The sequence below is a fragment of the Sciurus vulgaris genome (assembly GCF_902686455.1).
Source record: "Sciurus vulgaris genome assembly, chromosome: 1".
NCBI classification, from domain to species: domain Eukaryota; kingdom Metazoa; phylum Chordata; class Mammalia; order Rodentia; family Sciuridae; genus Sciurus; species Sciurus vulgaris.
Genome location: NC_136461.1, coordinates 208,488,148 through 208,510,712, shown reverse-complemented (window position 1 = coordinate 208,510,712; position 22,565 = coordinate 208,488,148). Strand labels below are relative to the sequence as shown.

At 49.0% G+C, this 22,565-nt stretch overlaps 1 protein-coding gene across 1 annotated transcript in view; it reads left to right on the top strand.

Moving 5' to 3' along the window:
- COL22A1 (collagen type XXII alpha 1 chain) overlaps positions 1–22,565 on the top strand; it is a 241,998-nt gene that overhangs the window by 6,699 nt on the left and 212,734 nt on the right. The window contains exons 2-3 of the mRNA XM_079145252.1: positions 17,528–17,689; positions 21,292–21,858. Coding sequence (XP_079001378.1) covers positions 17,572–17,689; positions 21,292–21,858 — 685 coding nt within the window. The 5' untranslated portion in view covers positions 17,528–17,571. The remainder of the gene's footprint in view (positions 1–17,527; positions 17,690–21,291; positions 21,859–22,565) is intronic.

Here is a 22,565-nt window from a genome sequence, read left to right as displayed (position 1 = left end):
ACTAGGTTCATGAGGTATGATTCTGTGAACCTGGAAGAGAAGGTTGGCATCAGGTTGAAAAAGGCTTGGAGGGTCCAGAGAGGGTTTTAAGCTGGAAAAATGACATTAACAGGCCTGTTTTGTCCAATTATGTCTACACTTAGGGTGGGCAGGTCCCTTTGCAAATGCAGAATGCAGTAAACAAGGAATTTATGATCTGCTACAGAGGTGGGCCTCTCACTCTGGGAAGAAAACCTATCCCTGGAGGTTGTGTGCTGGATGGCAGAGCTAGAAGTGTGGGTTAGAGTCCACAGGGTCACTTAAGGCGGGGACTCCAAACAGCCTGATCCCCTGCGGGCTGCCTGGTGAGAAGCAGAACTCTGCATCAGGAAAAGGGCCTCCTGCTTGTCTGAGTGTGGCCCCTGGTCTTTTCTTCAACTGTCTGATCTAAGGAGAGTGAACATCCCTGAAACACCTTCCTGTTCCCTCGTGCTAGAATTCTGAGAGGCTCTTAGTGGCTTGCAAATTCCTGGTCCCTAGGGACATGCAAATTTAAGTGAGTGACCTAAGAGGAACAGAGAGGATTCAGGCATGGGTTGATCGAAAGTGGTGGGGCAGCCTGTGTGGTTCTCCAGTGGAATCGTACTGTGGAAAGTTCTGTGGGCTGCACTTAGTACTGAAAAGCATTCTCTGGTCATGACAGCTTCCTTCCACTGAGTGCTTGGAGTTCATCCTCTGACTGTCCATCATCTAGTTAACTGGCTAGCCATATTTTTATGTCTTCCAGTCACCAAGCAAGGGAATCTAATCTAAGCAACAGAGGTATGTCAGCCTCCCTTTTTACAGATGAGGCAACTGACACTGTGGGAGACCTGCTGAGCTCACAATAAGAGGGTGTGATAGAGGCAGGGACCAAACCAACATCCGTGTGGCCCATGGGGGCCTGTGGCTCTCATGCCCCAGGGGAGGCACTGGTGGCCTTCCGCTGTCCCCCAGAAAAGGGGGACCCTCCAAAGCAGTGTGGCTGTTGGGGCACTATTCACACGTGCTGCTTCATCAGAATAGACACTCTCGAAATAAATCAAACAGAAACACCCTTCTGTGTCCTCAAGGCCTGGTCATCTGAGAGTCTCCTGTGAAATGAACTGAGACAGTGTGCTTAGGGGGAGGGGAGAAGAAGAGAAACTGGGAAGAATTCCATCCTGAAAGTGTGAAGGACACAGAATGGGGCCATGGCAGCTCTAAGATGCCGTTCATTTCTGAAGAAATGAATGAAGCAGTACAGAGCCAGTCACGCGTTCTGGCAGGGATGGGTGGGGCCATCCGGAGGCCCATCCTCCTGTCTGTGTGCCCCAGCCCGGCCCCCTGGCCTGGAAGGGCGCAGGGAGTGTATCTGCTTGGGTTTGAAGTCGGCCCTTGGAGAGGGAGCTGGAACAGGGCAGTTCTGGAGACCGTATCTAAACAGTGGTCAGGGTGAAACAGAGTAGAAGGAAGGAGAGCCGAGATAGAGATAGGGATTCCTGGGAGAGCGTGGAGCTTCCCAGACTGGGGCACTGTCCCCACTTCCTGTTTTAGGCATCCAGGCGGTGGCTGTCTGATGAGCTTGCTCACCTTGGAGCCCCCACTTGGGAGGGCACCCTGCCGCTATAATGATGCCTGGCACGCAGGCTGGGGCTCAATAAATGCTTGTGGAAGTAATTGATCAATGACTCCAAAGAAATTGCAGAGAATAATGAAGTGAGTGTTGGCTTCAAAAAGCGGATGTGCCTTTCATGTCCCTCAGAGCCCAGCTTAAGGAACCTTCATTGTTTCAGTAACAGGCAGATGTGAGTTGTGTTTCATTTATGGTTTCTAGCAACGGGGGGAGAAGCAGAACTAGCATCCAGCCTCTTCTTGGAGAAGTGGTAAAAAGGAAAATAACCAAGAGAGAATGGTTTTGAATTCCATAGCACAAGGCAGAGGCTTAGGAAAAAGCGTTTCTCACCCTATCTCATTTTCGTCTCTTCCTTCCATCAAATTTATCAGTCCACTTTTGGCAGTCAAGGACTTGAGCTGATGCTGTTTAAATTGTTGGGGCATCTGGATGGAGAGGAGGTAGGACCGAAGCACGTTGTTCCTCCTTGTCAGGACCAAACACTGCCCCGTTCCAGGCTCTCCACCAAGTACTTCCACCTTACAGGGTGACAGTCGGATGAAAAGGACAAAGACTTTGGGAACCTTTGCCCTGGCCTGGCCAGTTCTCTCATTGGTCACATTCCTTAACTTTGCTGAACTTGAGGCCACTTAACTGTGGTGACTACGTTCCAGCTTCACCTGAAGAGACAAAGCAACCCCTGCAACCACCACCCTCTGGCTTCTGTTGGTGTGGTAGGTTCACTCTTTCTGCTGCTTCACAGTCCGTCCATTGGATCAGCCTCCATTTTTATTTATGTACTCATTCAGCATGTAATAGGGGTCCCCTCTCTGCCAGTGCTGAGTGTCAGGGTCCCTAGTAAGTAAAGCCTCTTCTATTCATCAGGAAACTTACCTCCCAAAGGCAAAGAAGAACTGAGGCTCACAGGCAGAATTACCAAGGGTATTAATGACACATGAATCTGTTAACCAGTTAGCACTGGCTGGATGCTCAGATGTGCACTGCAAAACCATCCCTGGACTTTCAGGGCTGACCTCCTCTTCTTGTATTCTGTGCTATATCCAGCAGTCCACTTAAAGGTCCCAACATCTTCCGATCTTACTTACACAGAAACTGGCTAACAGTGTGTGTATTTGCTGTACTTGTGAGCTACATAGTGTGAGGTGGCAGGGAATGGCTTTGGCGTTTCTGGGACTTACTTTACAATTGGACAATACGATGTATGAAAATAGGAGAGGGCAGAGGGAGGATGGGGAGGAGAGGGAAGAGAGAAGAGGAAGGCCACTGGAGGTTCATGAGTGCAAACAGCTCTTCAACCCTTCTTGTGTCTTCAGCACACAGTTCATGCTGGACTCATAGCTGTGTGAAGAAAGTGGCCAGGAGAGATGGAAGTGACCTGTCGAGTTTTGTATTTTTAAAGATCACATTGCCTACTTGCAGAGGATCTACTGAAGGGCAAAGCCAGAGAGCCAGCAAGAAGAGCAGTTAGGTTGCTGCACCCCTCTGGGCAAGAGGGAGCAGCAGCCAGCTCTGGGCCTGCAGGTATGGGTAAGTGGAAGTGCTGGTGGATCTGTACTGGGGAGGAAATGCTGATGACGTTGCGGAGGGTTATGGGAGGAGAAGCATCAAGTGCGTGAGGAATGTTGGCCCAATTCCATGACCTCTGGGAAGACACTGACTGCAGTTGAAGCAAGATCATCTGCTTGCAGGCAGTCCATCCTGAGAAATTTTTTTTTAAGAGGGAGGATCTCCCAGTTTTTTCCCTTGAATATTTGCCAGTGATTCATCCTTATGCTCATGAGGATATCCAAGGGGCTGTCAGGGTCTCCATTTCTGGGGAAGGCGCTGGGGTATGGATGGCACAAGGAGCTCAGCCTCCCTGGGAATGAGTTGGATCATGTGCACTCAGAGCAGGAGACAGGGGCTGCATCTCTGAGTTTTGTCCTTCTGCTTGCCTGCTACCTGCTGTAGATGATCCTGTCCCCCAATTCGTATGTTGAAGCTTAACTCCCAAAGAAATGGTCTTTGGAGGTGAGGTCTTTGGAGGTGCTAGCTCATCAGCATTTGCATCAGGATCTTCTTGCATATGATTAGTGTTCTTATAAAAGAGGCCCAAGACACCCCTCGCCCTTTCTGCTGAGGATGGTGAGAAGACAGCCCTCTAGGAACCAGGCAGTGGCCATCACCAGACACCAAATCTGCTGATGCCCAGATCTTGAACTTCCAGTCTCCCGAACTGTGATAACTAGATCTCTGTTTATGAGCCACTCAGTCCAGCCTTAGTCTGTTGCAGTAACCTGGACACAGAAAGACGCTGTCACTAGTTCAGCTGAAAACATTAGTTTATTCTGAAAACACAAAGTCAGAGTTTCTTATTCTAAAACCTGCTCAAGCTGTGAACTTGAATTAAAGGGAAACCATTCATTAATTTATTTACTGAATTTTGACTCGGCACATATTCTGTGGGCACATGAGCTGGGCAGTGGGGACGCTGCTTACCCTCAGGAACCCAAGGACCCCGTTCATTAAGATACTCAGCACAGCACAGGGAAGGAGAGAGGGACCACAGCAATGCTCCTCCTCCTGGGTTCACATCTCCCCGCTGCGGTACACTGGCCGGGGGGCCTCTCAACGGTCCAGCCTTGGGGGTCTTCCCTTCCTCTGCTATAGGACCTGATGGCACAGCCCTGGAGATGACCCCTGTGCACTCTGCCCTTTTTTAAATTGAACTTTTGTGTATACTTGGAATCTCACTTTACAAGTCAATGTTCTGTTTGTCGATTATATTATTGCATTATTGTCATGTTTATAAATATAGAATAAAATAAAATAAAACAAGGAGGGGGTGATCCTAGCTCCCAAGCAGTGATTGACAAGGCCATTGAGTGAGGCAACCCACGTGCCTCATCTGGGGCTGGGGACCTGTGGGGAGAGTTGCTGAGTGGACTTCGAGTCTCTCAGTCACTGCTTTCCCTCTGCTTCTTTGAGGGCTTAGGGTGCCATTTTATCATTTGTTTGCCTTTTGCTTGTTTTTTTTTCCCCTCGTTCTTCAGTTTCCCCCTTTGCTTCCTCCAGATTCACTGATAATTTTTATAATTACATTTTGATCTATTATCAAAACATATTTATGACTTTGAATACACATCCTTGTATAGTTTCTTTAGTGATTGCTCTGGGTGTTGCCAGATACGTGGACAATATCGCAGACTAGGTACGGGCACTTCACCTCTTTGAGGGTAGAAACCCTTCTTTCATTTAGGTTCCTTTACCCTCCTCCCCTTTGAAATACCAGTGACACCTCTAGAATTTCCTCTGCACATGCTGAGCACCCTTCTGGATGGTAGTCTTAAATGTGGCCCCAGTCAACCCGTGCCTCTGGTCTTCTCCCTTCCTAAACCCCAGCCTCTTTTCTTGGATCACTTCCTTTCTGTTTAGAGAACTTGCTCTGGCAATTCTTTAAGGGTAAGTCTGCAAATGCCAAATTCTCATCATTTCCTTGCTCTCAGATTGTCTTTAGTTCCCTTCTATTCCTGAGGGATATGTTTGCTGGATGTAAAATTACAGGCTAAATGTTCTTTTCCTTTAGCATTTGAAAAATGTGACTTTCCCCTTGGATCCTCTAGTTTTAAGGGAGCAATCTGCTGTTGTTCATGTTACTTTTCCTCCACAGACAATGCTTCACTTCTCTCTGGAATCCTTTAAAAGTTTTATTTGGGTTTAGTTTTCAGTTTCATTATGATATGTTTGGATATGGTTCTCTTTGGGTTTATTCTTCTTGGGGAAAAACAGAATCCATAGCTCCTAAGATCTCAGTAAATTTGGGGGTTTCTCACGCCTTATTTCTTTAATATATTTTTTCAGCCATGCTCCCTCCTGTCCTTCAGGGACTCCCATGGTATGAGCATCAGGTGCTTTGTTTTTGTGTCTTAGATTTCTGAGGTTCTGCTCACTTTTTCCCAATTTTCTTGCTGCTGTTCAGGTTGGGTAAGTTCTTTTGCTGTTTTCCAGTCTGCTGATTCTTTACTCCATCCCCTTGTTTCTTATCTACTATGATCAGAGGTTGCTAAATGATGGTTATTGTATTTTTTAGCTCTTTATTTCCCTTTTGCTACTTTTTTATATCTTCTATTTCTTTGCTGAGAGTTTCTATATTCCATTTATTCCATGAGTGTTTGTTGTTGCCCATTGAGGCATTTTTGTGACTACTGCTTTTGAGATACTTATTAGACAATTTGAGTTACTTCAAAGTTGGAATCAGTTCACTGGACTGTTCAAATTTGAATTCTTAGTTCTACAAAGAACTAAAGAGTCATAATGCAATTGTATCATTGACACTTCCAGTTTTATCTTGTAACTATAAAGCCCATTGAATTTGATTGTTTAGCAGACAGCCAAAGAGGATGACCCAAGTGGGAGTAAATGTTCAGCTCCTTTTTTTGAACCTTGTGATAACACCTTAGCAACTCAGTTTTTTTTTTTTTTTTAAGGTAAACATATACTGCACAGAATTCCACACCATAAAAATCACTGGAAAATATTGCATCAGGGAAAAAAACTGAAAACTCACTCACATCACTAAGAATAGTAATTGGAAGTGGAGCTGAGACTAGTATCAGAGATGGGTCTTTTTTCCCTCTTCCAGTTCCTGCCTGAACCGATAACCCCCAGGCTCCATCTTCTCACCTTTTGCACTTTTTCTAGGAGTAGCTTTATCCTCAGCTTTTCTTCTACTCTAGATTCAATTGCCCATCTTCCTGGACCTCTTCTTCTGGCTCTTATCAGCATCTCAGACTCACCTCAGTAGATCCAGCCTGAACTCACCATTCCTTCCAACCCTTGCTGACCGGCTCCCAGATGCTCAAACTGGAACTCTGGGCTTCCTTCTGGATGCTCTTCTCCTCCTGCCCCCATCTCCCTGCCAGTCGCCTGACATCATGGAATCCACAGCTGGACCATTTCACCCATGGTGGTCTTAGGGAAGGTGGTTGGCACTTCTTTTTGGCTGATGCCCTGATCTCCTCCTTGGTCTTTCCAATCCATCAGATCTCATCAGTAGATGCCTTTTCCATTCCTGCAAACATCCGCTGGCCCCAGGGGGTCTCTAAGCAAAGCCTGAACCCTTGCTCTGGGTCAGCGCACAAGTTTCTAGGTTTCCTTTGTTAACCCTCCTTCCTCACCCTTGAATGCCTTCCTCCCAAGATTCCTATCACTGCCCCAGCCTGAACTTCCATCTTCCCTTCATCCCCTCCTCCAAACTCCCGTGCTTCCGTTCACCACCACACAGTGAAGATGGTAGGTAGGCTCTTCCTGGTGAAGCAGTGCTCTTCCTCCTGGTGGCTCCCACACATCCTCCCAGGCTCTGCTGAGATAGCACCTTCTCCAGGAAGCCTTCCCTGACTGCCCAGCCTGAGTCAGGCACTGTGCTCTCAGCTCCCATGCCTCTGTGTCCTCCTCTCTATTAAAAGCACTGACCACATGGACATAGACATATCTCCTGCTTGTCTGTCTCCACCACTGGCCTGTAAGATCCTTGGACACAGTGTACTGTGGAATGCTGGACATGCATTTAGGGCTTGGTTGAGTGACAGTGAAGTGTCTGGCACCCCTGCCCAGTCAATGTCGACTGAGTTCTCTGAGTAGCCAATCATGACAGTGCTGGCGACCCTTTACCTTGTTAAAATGATCATGCCCATCGTCCCACGTACTCTGCTCCATGGATATCTGAAGTACGGGGTATTGCTCCCGTTTACACATGAGGAATCGGAAATTAAAAATGACAAGCCCTAAGTGAGCTCCATAATTATACCCAGCCTTTTATCCCCCTTTGTATGCATGGAAGGTCTGAAGCCCAGAGAAGCTAAGGGCCTTTCCCTGGTCTGCATGGCTACTGTGTGGCAGCTGGGAATTTAAGCTCAGGGTTCTGACTTGAAAGCTTAATCATTATGCTGGTTGCCCCAAGAGAAGTGAATGGTGATAGTGATAGCATCTGGCCTGGCAAGAAGAAAGACTTTGTGTGGGTGCTGACCCAAGAGTCCATATTCCAAGTCACACAGGGCTGAGTTTTGAATCTGGGAGGCAGGGTCTCCAGTGAGCCTGCTGGACCTCAGGCAGCTCCACTGAGACAGAAGCCGCCCTCTTTGACTTGCAAGTGCAGTTGACCTTGCAGACAGCTCAGTAGGGTTTGCAGAGGCTCAGAGCTGGGCCCTGGTAGACCCAGCTCAGTGGCCTGGCCACAGCCGCACCATGCTTTTATGTCCCAACGGGATTCCTGCCCGAAACACAGCCCATCGCCCAGCAACACAGCAGCCATGTCGTGTCCACAGCCCCCATACTCCATGGGCAGAAGCCAGCCCTCCGAGTCAGACAGAGCTCGGATTCTGCCCAGGCTGCCCTAGCCGTGTGCACAATCTCATTTTCTCTCTCTAAATTGCTTTCTGCTCAGAGTTTGTCCTGCCCCCTCCTCTGGGTCCCTGAATAAGGAATGCTGGTTACTATGGCAATGGGCTGGCTAGGGGAAGAAACTCAGCTCAGTAAATTAATTGCTGGACTTTTGGGGACTAATGGCAGAGCTCTGCCTCCCAGGGGCAGGGGTGTGGCCTACGTCATGCCAGGTTGGCAGCTAACCCTGGACACAGCTCAGCGCGGGGTGAGAGGGAGACAGTACAGGGGTGCTTGCTGCTCCTGGGGCTGCAACCCTGCTGGGAGGTGGGGTAAGAGCTGCCACTCACCTCACATTTACTGCACACCCTCTCTGTGGCTGGATCCCTGCTGCATGCTTTGCAGAGTCATCTCCTGTGTCTCTCACACCCCTTCCCCCAGGGAGCAGAGCTCATCCCCTTCCTGTGGGTAGGGGAACCAAGCATAGGACCTGCTCCTGAGGTCATTGAGGGTTCCACCTGGCCTGCTCCTCCAGTGGGAATTTTCCTAGTGGGCAGAGGCAATTTTCTTCTTTATAATGGCTTCTGGAAGATGGGAGCAGAGGGAACACTTCCTAAAGCCAGCACTGTCCTAATATATATATGGACTGGATGATAAAACAGCATGGCCAGCTGTTTTGGTCCTCATATATGGTCCTAATATATCCTTAATGAAATGTTAGCAAGTCAATCCACCGGGCATTAAAAGAACTTACAGCATGGGCAGGTGGGATTTATTCCAGGTGTGCAAGGTTGGTTCAACACCCCCAGAGCAGACTCTGTAAGCCGGCACACACAGACTGGAGAAGGCCATTCTCTTCCCCAGATCCTGCATTTCTCCTGCAGCCTGGTCCTCTCCCTGTGATCAGGTGCTGCGTACATGAATTGACGATTAGATCCTCTTCTCCCTCCGTCCTGTTTCTTTGCTTAAGACCTACACATTCAGAGATTTAGCCGTCCAGAGAAGCAAGGCTGCCGAGTGATTGTGAGTGTGTGCCTGAGCTCATGCTACCTGGGTTGACTCCTGCCTGGCCTGTGTGGGGTCATGGGAAGGTTGCTGAAGCCCGTTGTTCCTCAGTGCTTACTCTTTAAAATGGGACTAACAATGCCTACTGTTAAGATTCATGTGTCATTGAGTATAAACCCCTTAGAATTCTTCCTGACACTTAGGAAGCACATGATATGTGTTAATAGTTGGTGGTGGGAAGGATATAGGCTTTTGGTATCACTGGGGTCAGATGCAAGTGCAGCACAGTCATGACTTCTGGTGGACACTTAGGGAAGTTGTTCATGCTCCCAGGTCCCTGGGTTCATCATTGGTAGTGTGGGGACGACAGTACTGATCTTCAAGTTTGCGTGACTCTAGAGGGGATGTGTAAAAGGACCCTCCCCAACCTTTGCCCTGGAGAACCGAGAATCACGATTGCAACTCAACAGACATGTGCTGTCCCCAGATTGGTTAACAGCCCAGGCCAGGGTGGAGTGGAATTTAACACAGACTCACCAGTAGGAACCGATTATCAGGCAGTGGTCAGTTCTGAGATGGTGAGGCCCAGCCAGGGGAGTTTTTAAGATGGAAGAGTGCAGTCTATGTCCGAGAGACTCCCCAGCACTGCCAAACATTGCAGTATGGACGCTGGGTTCCAGAAAGGTTGGAAACTGACTTTAGGTCCAACTCTGACTACGTTAGCGATGTGTTCATGGGAGGGGCTGAGGCCTTGAGCAAAGGGCTGGCCATGGTGTTTTATCATCCAGTCCATATCACTGTCCCTATGAGATGGGTGCTCTTATTACCTCCACTTTATAGGTGAGGGAAGGGAGCACAGAGTGGATAAGTCACTCTCTGATATCAGAGCCAGGGTCTAGGCAGGATCTGTACACCAGCCCCCTGACCTGAGAGTCTCTGCTCCTATGCACGGGTGAGCTCTAACCCGTGTCCACAGGTGAAGGTCACTGTAGCTCTCACGGCTGATTGGGACAATGGGCCTGTCGTGGGTTGTGTGTGCTGCCCCATGCAGCGTGGCTGGAGCAGACAGTCCCAGCCTAGGTGAGGGGTGCTCTTGGGCTAAGGGAGAACATGCCATGACCTCCTTGATCAGGTCAGGGGCTCTGTCTTCAGTGAACAGAAGTGCTGCTGGAGACTCTATCTTCTTTGCTAGCCTCTCTCCAAGCAAAGAAGTTGGAGAACATATCCCTTCCCTCTGGGGCTGCCCATGCTGAAACCTGAACAAACACTTGTAGAAGGCAGGTGGAAAGGAAGAGAAGTGGGGGGGTTGCCAGAAGGGAACACTCTGTTCTGGATATCCACAGGTCCTCTGTTCCCTTCAACCCTCAAACTGGTCTGCAGCCACTTCCTGTCTCTACTGTGACAAGCACCACAAACTTAGTGACTTTAAACAACATGCTTTTATTATATTAAATTTCTGAGGGTCAGAAGTCCCTCCTGGGTCTCCTTGGGATAAAATCAAGATGTGGGCAAAGCTAAAATCCTCCAGGAGTCTCTAGGAGAGACCTCTTTCCTTGTCTTTCCAGCTCTGAGAACCTGCATTCTTGAGCTCCATGCTTAAACCAGTGATGGCCAGCCACATCTTTTTCTGGTTCTGAGTTAACCTCCTCTTTTCACTGAGAAGAACGCTATGATTGCATTGAGCTAGGCAGAAAGTCCAGGTCAATCTCCATAGTTCACTTTCAGCTGATTATCAAACCAATTTCATTTGTAACTGTAATTCTTGCTTGCCATATAATACAACATATTCAGAAGGATTGCATGATGAAACTCTTTATTCTCATTATAGCGATATATTTTTGTTGTATATCTATTACACATGCACACATATATAACATTAAATTTTCCATTTTAAATGCATAGTTCAGTGGTGTTAGTTATGCCCACATGTCATGCAACTGTGACCACTATCTGTTCTTAGACCTTCTCCACCACCCCAGACAGAAAGTCTGTCAACTATTAAGCAATAGCCGAGCTGTCTTTCCATTTATTTAGCTCGTCTTTAACTTCTTTCAGCAATGTTTTGTAGTTTTCAGCATACAAGTCTTATGCTTCATTGGTAACATTTATTCCTAAGTATTTCATCGTTTGAGTCTATCATAAAACTTCCTTTTCAGCTTGTTCATCGCTGGCATGGAGAAGTGCAACCAGTTTTTGGGTGCTGTCTTTGTTCCTTGCAACTTTGATGAATTTATTTGTCTAGCAGGTTTTGGTGGGTTCTTTAGGGTTTTGTGCATATACGATCATGTCATCTTCAGATAATTTTACCTCTTCTTTCCTGGGTTGGGTGCCTTTTATTTCTTTTTCTTAGCTAATTACTTTGACAAAATACTATGAATAGAGTGGTAAAAACAGGTGTCCTTGTCTTGTTCCTGACCTTAGGGGAAAAGCTTTAGTTTTTTCACCACTGAGTATTGTGTTAGCTGTGGGATTTTCAGATACAGGCTTCATACTGCTGAGGAATTTCCCTTAGAAATTCCTCATTTATGAAGTGATTTTTGTTGTGAAATATCATTGGCTTTTGTCAAATGCTTTTTCTGCTTCAGCTGGTGTCTCCATGTGTTTCTTCTTTCCTTTGTCATATTGCCGTGGTATTGTACATCAATTGGTACGTTGAACCAGCCTTTCAGTCCTGGGGTAGATTCCCCTTGGTCATGGTATTTGATATTTTTAATACGCTGCTCAAATTCACCTGCTCATCTTTTTGCTAAGTAGTTTCACATCTATGTTCATAAGGGGTATTAATCTGTAGTTTTTCTCACTTTTGTGTATTGAAGAAGATATATGATAAGATTCCTCTAAAAACTTGGGGAGTACAACCAATATAAATCTCAGTTTTTATATTCAAGGAAATTATCAATTTTCTTGAGCTTCGTAATTTTAAAAATGTGGAAAAATGATAAATACTATTATTTTATGCCCCATGTCCACCATCTATCTTAATTCCCCAAATGTGGTGGCTCAGAAGTTGCTGCTATTTGGATTCATTGGAAAATACAGAAAGGGTATGAGTTCTGTTCAGAAGAGCCTGGATTTGGGTCTCAGTCCCTCCTCTAGTCCACAGTGACCTGGGGAAAGATAAATGTCTTCCCTCATCTCAGTCACTTCCTTTTCCAATGGGAATGATGATACCTGACGACCTGGAGAGTCATGTGAAATCAGGTAGCAGTCAGACAGCCTGGCACATGCTGGATAATAAACTGTAGCTAGTCCTTTACTGTCGTAGCTCTCCAATGATGTCTACGTTCATCTAATGACTGAGTCCTAGCCACCACAAGACGAGAAGATGATTTGACAGCATCAGATGCTATCCATGTGTCATTCATTCATAAATCTAATGCTTACTGAGGTGCCCACTACCAGCTGGAAACTATCCCAGATGCTGGGCAACAGCATGAGCAAGACAGGCAGGTCCTGCGTTCACACAGTGTTGAAAGATGAGAAGGAGGGAAGCCAGCTCTGACTTGCTAAGGTTCCATGTCTGTCCTCACCCTGGGCCTCTGATCTTTGGCCCTGGAACTCTGACTGCCCTCACACAGTCCACTGGGGACAGTGCCTTTCTTCTCGTTCCTGCAGCTGCCTCCTGCCACTCTTGAGTATTCTGGCTCTTTCTCCTGGTGCACTTGTAAGGTGATCTTTAATGCACTGATGGGATGAGTGTGCCTTGCCTTGAAGGCAGCAGGGATCAGATGACAGGATTCATGCACCTGTCTTGAGAGGAGTCTGCACCCTGTTCTGCATGGGGAGGTCCTCTGGCTCCCCTCTGGGGGCTTGCACATGCTCTTCCCTCTCTCTGAAGTTGTCTCCTACTTTTGTCAGCTTGAGTCCTACTCAGCCTTCCAAATTCCCCTTGGCAGGATTCTGGAAGCCTCACCTTCCCCTGCAATGGCCAGGTGGTGGCCCCCTGTCCTATGGTCCTGTCGACCTGCGTGTCCTTCTTCCATGCCTCCTTCATCCTGCCTTGCCATGATGCTATGATGTGCGTCTGGGCATCTAACCTGTGTCCTAGGTATCTGGGGTGGGTTTGGTGTCACTTATCTACCTGTCCTCAGCAACTGGCACGTGAGGGCCACTGGCAATTATTTGTTAATGAATAAAGCAAGGTGAAATCTAGGGTCTGTTCTCCCTGTCCAGAGCCTTGGCTTTAACAATGATAAATACTTTTAGAAATAGACATTTGCAGGAAAATAACTAATACAGAATGGGAAATACACTTAGATCACAAACTTCATGAACCAAAACTGTACATGGGAAGCAAAAACAACTTTTCTGCTGTTTGGTTGGGAGAGATGAAAGCGATGATAGGTTGGTGCTACCCGATATTGGTGGGGGGGTCCCCACACTGGTGCACTCAGGGTACTGGGAATTGGAAACTTTCGGGAAAGCATTTTGTTAGTCAGCTTTTTCGCTGCTGTGACCAAAAGACCTGACAAGAACAATCAGAGGAGGAAAAGTTTATTTGGGTCTCACTGTTTCAGAGGTCTCAGTCCGTAGAAGGCTGACTCCTTTCCTCTGGACTCTTAAGTGAGGTGGAACATCATGACTGAAGAGGACATGATCAGAAAGCAGAGAAAGCCTAAGCTCAGCTCACCAAACACAGACCCCACGGGCAAGCCCCAGGGAGCCACCTCCTCCAGCCACACCCGACCTGCCTTCATTACCACTCAGCTAATCCCATCAGGTGATTGATTCACTGATTTTGTTAAGGCTCTCATCACTCCATCATTTCGCCTCTGAATTTTCTTACATTGCCTCTCACATGAGCTTCTGGGGGATAGCTCATATCCAAATCATAAGAGCAATTCATGAGAAGGTTCCGCAAAACTCATAGGACCTTCTGTTTTTCTACCCTAAGAAAATACATATGAGTAAGACTTAGGTACGATATCCTCGGCACCATGTTAAACAAGTAGAATGGCTTATTTAATGTCCAAAAGTAGAAACGATGATGAAAGTTGTGGTGGTAGTGACCCAGGTATATTGCTAGGTAGCCAATAAAGAGGAAGCCAATACTGATGGGGTTTATGATGGAAGGAACTTTTGAGGGACCAGACATTGCTCACAACATAATTTAAGAGAGAAAATATCCCTAGCACAGAAAGGGGGCTGCAGAGTAGCCCTGGCTGAAGGAATGGGCATCGACCTGGTGTTCAAATCCCAGCATCACCACTAACATCTGAGACTTGTCCCTCCAGGCTCTGGCTTTCCCCCTATAAAGTGGAGGGAAATGGTACCAGTGGAGGGAAATGGTACCAGCAAGGAGCTAGGTTCTAGGATCTGAGAATTTCAGTAAATGGAATAGGGGGAGAAACTCTTGGCTCAGTCACTGGAATGGGTCCTTAGTATTCCTTACTGTGGGTGCTCAGGTAATCTACTGTTGGTGAAAAAATGATCAGGTTAGGGCACCACTGCATCCAGACAGGATGGACACAGGAGCATGCCTGGGCACAGGATGGTCCAGATGGTCTAATGGTGCAGATTCTGAGGTCAGTATCCCTGGGGCGGCCCAATCGTCACCTCGCCTTTTTTTCTCTCCTCAGTATGATCATTAATTGAGCACCTGCTTGGTACTGGGTTTTGTGCTGGCCATTGGCACTACAGAAACCCATAGAATATCCCCTGGACACTGAGGGAGATAGAACCCTGGGTGGATGATAGCAGTGTCATGATGTGGGCTATGACCTGGACCACAGTCAACCTGTGGAAGCAAATCAATGTTTAAATCCCAAGTAGGGCTATGGCCCCATTCAGTGGCTCATTCCCCAGGGAGGTGATGAAGATCAGAGGAGAGAAGGGGCATTAGGAGCAGTTCCCTTCCTGATGTGTACCTAACCTAAACCTCCAGCCCTGCAGAGGGCACCAGCGGGTGGGAAAAGGTGGAAACAGGATGCCTTGTGGAAAATAAAGACCACAGATGGAATTTGGTAGTCATTATTGTACAACCCAGCACAGGATAAATCTGCTTAGCAAGGTGCCTCTGCAGGATGGTATCTGAAAGCCTGCATTATGCATTAGCACTTGGTAAATGTAGAGAATAGGAGAGATTTAAGGGCCTGAGACCATGGTGTGCTGGGGGGCAGGGTGTCCCCTTGTGCTTTGCCTCTAGGGCTGAGGGACTCCTGGTGTAGCAAGATGTCCAGGCTGTTGTTAAGGGATGCCTCTGTTAGACACAGGGTGTCTGATCTTGGATCCATTCCTGCCAAGAGTGTGGTCTGGGCAGTTCCTCCACCTACTGAGACTAGCTCCTTATAAGCTGTTAAATGGGATAAGTACAGCTCCTTCCAGGAGCTGTAGGATGTCTGGAAATCAGACAGGTGTGACCATCTTGAGGCCACCCTGAGACCTCCCAGGATCCTGCACAACCAAACTCTTGGGTCTGGCAAGGGGTGAAGGGGGATAGGAAAATAAAGACTCACAGACACAGATTTTGAAGATTAAGCTGGGATCAGGTGGAGCTCTGCTCTCTGATGGAATACAGATCTAAAGAGTTACACCAGCAATGTTTATTTACATATGTCTCATTATCAGGTTAAAGACTATGCAAGCATTATTCTTTTTATTCAGGAAAGTTACAGAAACTGGAATATCTATGTAGGTTTTCCACAGTTGCAATTCACAGTTGCAAAGTGCAATGTTAGGAGCTTTGTGTAGCTCTCAAGAAAGTCCACTGTTTAAAGTTACCGTGCAGCCGGGGGCAGGAACCTAAGAAGCAGAAGCAGAGCTAGAGAAACATTGTGGTTGTCTAGCATAAGAGTTCCTTCCTTCCCTGGAGCTGTGTGCCTGAGATCAAGTCAGAGCTGATAGGGCTCTTGCACAGAGCCCCCTCATGCAGGGCATTGCTACAGTAGCTAGGCATCCAGTGCCCTTATACAGAAACCTTCCCAGGCCACAGCCAGGTCATCAGAGACCCCCAATCTTAGTAACTACTCTCCCATCCTGTGTCACCACTCTCCACAACTCACCACAAGAAACTGCATGTGGCTGGAGGGCAGACGCTATAGGAGGTCGCATGGGCAATGCCAGGTCTTATGTGGGTCAGTGATGCACAGGTAGCTTATGATTTCAAACACACACTCAGCTCACTCTCTGTAAATTGTGTGTGTGTATGTGTGTGTGTGTGTGTGTGTGTGTGTGAGAGAGAGAGAGAGAGAGAGAGAGAGAGAGAGAGAGAGAGAGAGAGAGAGAGACCCCAGAGACTAATGGTTCACCCCATGTTTGTCACAAGGCTCATTCATGTGGATGTTTTCTTCTGAGCTCATCCAGTTTTGGGAGGTTCTCTTCCAATTCACTGGAGCATATTTAAATGACTTTAGATCATCATTGATGAAAGCTGAAATGTTAACATAATTCAGAAAAAATGTAAAAGAGAAACAGACCTCCACACACACCTGCTTGCACACACACACATATCCCCACACCTGCTTCCGCTGCCTTGCCCTGTGGTTTCTGTTTGCACAACAGTCCCAGCCCAGAGCACTGAGGTGGCTTGCAGCTCCCATTGCACTGGACATGCTGATTCAGCAGATGCATTTTGGGGGTCCTTTGTGATTCTTTGTAGATCATTGTAAATACCTAGCTCACATCAGAACTCTGCAAACAAAGACTGAGTGAAAAAAGTTTGCTCTCAACTTCCTTGCAACCTGCTTAACATTTTCCTTTTTATTAAAATTTAAAGAAAGCACTCACCTATAATTCGAAGCAGAATAACTTTTATGCCCTCTTACTGTTGGATAACCGCGCCTATTGCAAGTGTTGGGTTTGAAAGGTTCTTGATTTCCCCTTCATCCATAGGGTTGGCTGTGTGTGGAGGGGGCTTGATTCTCGCCTGGTTAGGTCAGCTTGGCATTGGTCCCCAGGCATCGGGTGGTCAGCAGGGCAGACCTAGGGCAAAGGGATGAAGTTGTGTAAGCCCACTGCTGTGGGAGGGCCCGTGGGGTTCATGGAGGCAGCGAGGGTGGCAGTCCTGCAGTGGGGGCCTGGGGAGACTCCGCAGGAGCAGCTCTGAGCTGCCCCGCCAGCTGCTCTCAGGGCTCTGAGGATTTCATGCAGAGGCCCTCCGTAGAGGCGAGGGGCTGTTTCAGAACTGGCAGCAGTGGGAAACTTCTGGAAAGTCCACAGTGACCAAGTGCCGTCACTGCTGGACCCTTGGGGAGGTGTGAGGTCACGGGGTGTGCAGTTGCAGCAGGTCTGTGAATCACCTCCAGTCGGGGATGCGTTGGGCTTATTGGTGGGCTATAGGCAGGCCTGGCTGGGGTCCTCCTGCACAGGGCTCCCCCACTGCTCCGCCGAGCTGGGCAGTTCCTCTGCTAATTGGGTGGATGGAGGGACAGGTGGACTCGTCAGGGACGAGGGAGGGGCACTCGCTTTCTCTTTGGAAGGCCATCCTGTTGGCTGACTGAGAATGAGCTGGGAGGCTGGGTTGGTCCCTCCCCATGGCTGCGGCCCTTCCGCTCGGGGAGGTGCTGCTCTGAGACTGTGTCTTTCTCCACACAGGAGATGCTCTGCTAGACCTTGTTGGGTCACTTCCTGGCCTGGAAATGCTTGTCGCCAAGAGCAAGAGAGCCAGCGTAAGCCTCCAAGGGAACACCGCGGCCTGCCTCCTCTGGACGCTGCTGCTGTGGAGTGGGGGTGGCGGCTGTCAGGCCCAGCGGGCAGGTGAGGCTCCGGCGCAGGCTGTGCTGAGTGGCCGGCAGGCAGCACACACGGCCCTGCATCTGTCAGGGGTGTGGGCCTGTGTGAGAGCGCCAGTAACCCAGCAAGCGTGTGTGGCCACGTCCTGCAGTGGGCGTGAGTCACAACCAGCTGGAGTCAGGGCCTGTGTGAGGGGAGGTGTGAGTGAGCATGTGAGTGTGTGTGCACGGGACTGAGCCTGTGTGTGAGCGTGCGTGTGAGCATGAGTAAGTGTGCATGGGACTGAGCATGTGTGAGTGTGCATGGATGTGCATGTGAGTAGGTGTGCACATGAATGTGTGTGCATGGGACTGAGCCTGTGTGTGAGCGTGCATGTGAGCATGTGTGAGTGTGCATGTGAGCATGTGAGTGTGCATGAATGTGCATGTGAGTAGGTGTGCATGTGAATGTGTGTGCATGGGACTGAGCCTGTGTGTGAGCATGCGTGTGAGCATGTGTGAGTGTGCATGTGAGCATGTGAGTGTGCATGTGCATGTGAGTAGGTGTGCATGTGAGTGCACGTGTGGGATAACTGTGAGTGGCTGTGAGAGAAAGCATGACAGTGTGACCTGTGTGACTGCGTCTGTGGGTGTGAGGGGATAGGTGTGAGAGAGAGGGGAAAGGGCATCGAGTGGCCTCACTGTCCCCATCAGTCACATCATGTGCCGTGAGCCGTCCTGTCAGATGCACACAGGGTTTGGGGGTTTGCTCTGTGAGGGCTTTGGGACTCACGCCAGGTGGTGGTGGACACCATCCCAGGTGGTGGAGTCCAGCCAGAGAGTGTCCTGGACACAAGAAGTACCTGTGGAGTTGACCCAAGATTGGGAACATTGACGGGAGATGGAAGCCAGGGGACCAGAGGGGCTGAACTGCATCAGGATGGTCTTGCTGTGCAGCCTGAGGCCCCTGAATGGGGTAAGGCACAGTGGGTGCTGAGAGGTGACGGAGGGTCAGGAGCATGGCCAGTCTGTGTCCACAGTAAGTCACAGAGCTGGTATACAGGGTCCTCTGTACCTAGGGTTGGGGCTGTGGGGACGACTCACAGTGTGGCGTAACCAGGCGTGAGATGCAATTCCCATTTTACAGAAGAAGGACTGAGGTAGAGAGGCCCAAAGCCCCAGAGATGAGACTGGGAGGACACAGAAAGTGTGTGCTAAAGCTGTCTTCCGCGAGCCTCAAAAAAATAAAGTCCACGTTATTTCTTTATCAATTTTACCACATTGTCTCATGTATTTTACTTTGCCTCGGCCTCTCAAAGCCTGGCTAGTTAGAAAGGCTAAACACTATGGACATCCAGTTTTGTGTGTGAGGACCATGGGGCCCTGTGACCATCGAGTTGGCCTCAAAGGTACAGTTGATTCAAAGGCAGAGAGACACCGCATTTTTCTCTCCCAGACCCTCACCTCACAGAGCAGAAGACACCGGGCTTGAGGGAAGTAGACCCCTGCCAGGCCCCGAGGCTTCACAGAGCCCAGGCTATTGCGCTTGATTCTCACAGGCCCACAATCCAGGCTGTTCCCTCACCTCCAGAAGAAAATGTGCAGAGCTCAGAGGGCTTCTCAGTGAGGCCTCCGAACAAGTGAACCTTCTGCAGCCTTCCAACCAATTTGCTCTAGGATTATAGCCTGCAGGCTGGGCCCCGCCTGGCCCTCAGCAGCAATTATCCTGAGCAGGCAGGGACAGCCTTGTCCTAAGGACAAAAGGATGACCTTTGCTTCAAGGAGAGAAACCCCCCAGGAATTATCTTCCAGTCCAAGCCCTGATCCTGTTAGGAACAACCCTGCCTAGACTCCCAACATGCAGATTGTGACTTGGAGTTGGAAAATAGGAAGGAAAGGTAGGTATGAAGTATTCAAGAGTAGCTTTGGCTCAGGTCTTATTGTGTATGTGTGTGTGTGTGTGTGTGTGTGTGTGTGTGTGTGTGTATGTGTGGAGTGTGTGAATACATATAGCTCTATTATTTTTCTTACTTGTGAACTTGATTGCTTGCAAATATAAGAGCAGAAAATGCAAAATAATAAAGTTCATCCATAGCTCTACTTGCCATTGGTGAGCACTGCTGCTCACCTGCAGGGTCTCTGAGGCACCTGTATGCAACAGTGTGTGTGCGCGTGCACACACACACACACACGTGTGCACACACACACAGGTTTGCTTTCCAGAAATTCTGTCATATTATACACAATGCTTTGTAAACAACTTTCACACTCGACACTTTCGGGATGTATGTCCATGCTGGTAGGCACGGGTTCCCTGGCAGCCACTGCTGTGTGGCTGCCTTGGTGTCCCATTGCATGGATCGAGTGTAGTTATTCCGCACAGGCCGTGGTTAGGTTGTGTCCCTGGTTTCCCTGGTCATGCTCTGTCATATTCCTGGTATATCTTTTATTCTTCCATTTTTTTTTCTGACTGCTTTCTTGGGGTGAGTCACAAAAGTGGAATTGGTGATAAAAGGATTCCATCCCTTAGGAGGTTCTACAGACCCTGAGGATGGTGTGGAAAAGTGCGTTGAGCAGGCAGACGCCTTCTCCTCAGATTTACAGTGATCATCAGTCTTTTTGAACTTTGCCAATCTGGTGTTTTAATTAAGTGTTTTCTTGTTCTGTTTTTACTAACCACATGTTCAGATTTGTGTTCCAGAGCCTTCTGCAGTGCTGCTGTTGGCACCCTCTGGTGCGGTCAGCACTGGGGCTTCTGGACGGTTCCCTGTATGTTTGTGCAGCACTCTTAGAAAAACACCTTCCCCACATCATCGAGTTATAAGATGAATGAGTGAGCTCACTCCACAGGGTTGCTTGAGGATGAGAAAACTTAGTTTATTTAATCAAAAGCATCATTAGTTTATCCAAAATCTATGAACTATAAAGCACATAGCATTATAGAAATTCTTAAAAATTTATATTGAAAATACATGAATGGGAGATATCCTATATGTAACAATGGTGAAATACTATAAGCTACTTAAATGCCCAGCAAGAGTGTGCATCAATCAACTGTGTGCATCCTTCCAGGGGATTCTATGTGGTCAGGGAAACTGGCCTTATCAACCTAGAAGTGGTTTCTAGCATGGTGCTAGGTGTGGGCAAACGACTTGAGTATCAGTTCCAATTCCACCAGTGACTAAGTGGACATAGAAGGTAATCAAGGATATATACCACGACTCAGAGTGGTTGTCTTTGTGGATGGGAACACCAGCCTTCAGTTTGTGATTACCTTTTCTGAGCTTTCTGAAATGGGCTTGTGTTATTTGTAAGTAGGTTTTTAAGAAAAACAGTAATAATAAAATGAAGTTACTTTTAAACCAAGATAGAAGTACAGAGATTGATGCTCAGTGGCATTCCATGGATGTGAATCATTTTAAGGTGATGTCACTGTCCTCAGTGGAACTCAGCAACCTTGGGGAGGCTTCTCCTTGTACAAAACAGGAATGCTGTGCTTCAGCATCCCGACTGTCACCTACAGTGCGGGAAGAGCAGGCAGGTACTGGGGTCAGGTGCCTGTGGTCCCAGTGACCACTCCTTTAGGGCCCTGGGGACATGCTTTTCCATACCTCATCTGTGCTGTCACCCTTTCTCTTGCCCCTGCAGGCTGCAAGACTGTGCACTATGATCTGGTGTTCCTCCTGGATACCTCCTCCAGCGTGGGCAAGGAGGACTTTGAGAAGGTCCGGCAGTGGGTAGCCAACCTGGTGGACACCTTTGAGGTGGGCCCGGACCGCACCCGCGTGGGTGTGGTGCGCTACAGCGACGGGCCCACCACGGCCTTCGAGCTGGGCCGCTTCAGTTCGCGTGAGGAGGTCAAGGCTGCAGCCCGGCGCATCACCTACCATGGTGGCAACACCAACACGGGCGACGCGCTGCGGTACATCACCAGCCGCAGCTTCTCCCCGCAGGCCGGCGGGCGGCCCGGAGACCGGGCCTTCAAGCAGGTGGCCATCCTGCTGACCGATGGCCGCAGCCAGGACCTGGTGCTGGACGCCGCGGCCGCCGCCCACGCAGCGGGCATCCGCATCTTCGCGGTGGGCGTGGGTGCGGCGCTGAAGGAGGAGCTGGAGGAGATTGCCTCGGAGCCCAAGTCTGCGCACGTCTTCCACGTGTCCGACTTCAACGCCATCGACAAGATCCGCGGCAAGCTGAGGCGCCGCCTCTGTGAAAGTGAGTGGCCGGGCCTCCCAGTCCAGGGGCAGCCAGCGTCAGGGGTCCCTGGGCAAAGGAGTCGTGAGTCAGGCAGGGTGGCCGGGTTCGGTGCACAGCAAGGGCCGGGGCAGAGAGAGCCGCCTTCCCTAGGGTCAGTGACAATGGATCTGGTGGACCAGCCAGACGTTACAGAGTCTGTCTTTCCCCTCCCCCTGGCAGAGATGGAAAGGGCTGTGGGATTAAAGTCTTCCTTCTAAATCCTCAGCCCACTGTGAGATGCGGGAGGAGTTAAGGTCTGAGTGTCCATCTTCATCCCTGAGCTGGGAACATGGTCTTCCCACCAAGCACTTGTAAAAGCCCGCACAGAGGCATCGGGAAGGTGGCAGGGTCTCCCGAGGGGTTTCCATGAGCCTTCAAGCAAGAAAATGGTCATACAGGGCATGTGAAGGGGGCCTAGCAATGCAGATGCAGCCCTCAGAGATGGGTCAGGGGCTGCCTGCCCCAGCGTCAAGTGCTGGTGACCTGCAGTCCTCTGAGATAACTCCAGTTCTCCAGCTTGTTTGTCTGGAACCTGCCCATTGTGGCTGGAGGGCGGGCACTGGGCAGTAGTAGGCACAGAGCGTGAATGGCTCTGGGCTGATCTGGAAGCCTGACCTTCAGGATCCTAGTGGGGTCATTTCGAGTTCAGTCCCCTCCTCAGGATAGGGAGGATGAAGTGGTTTTCT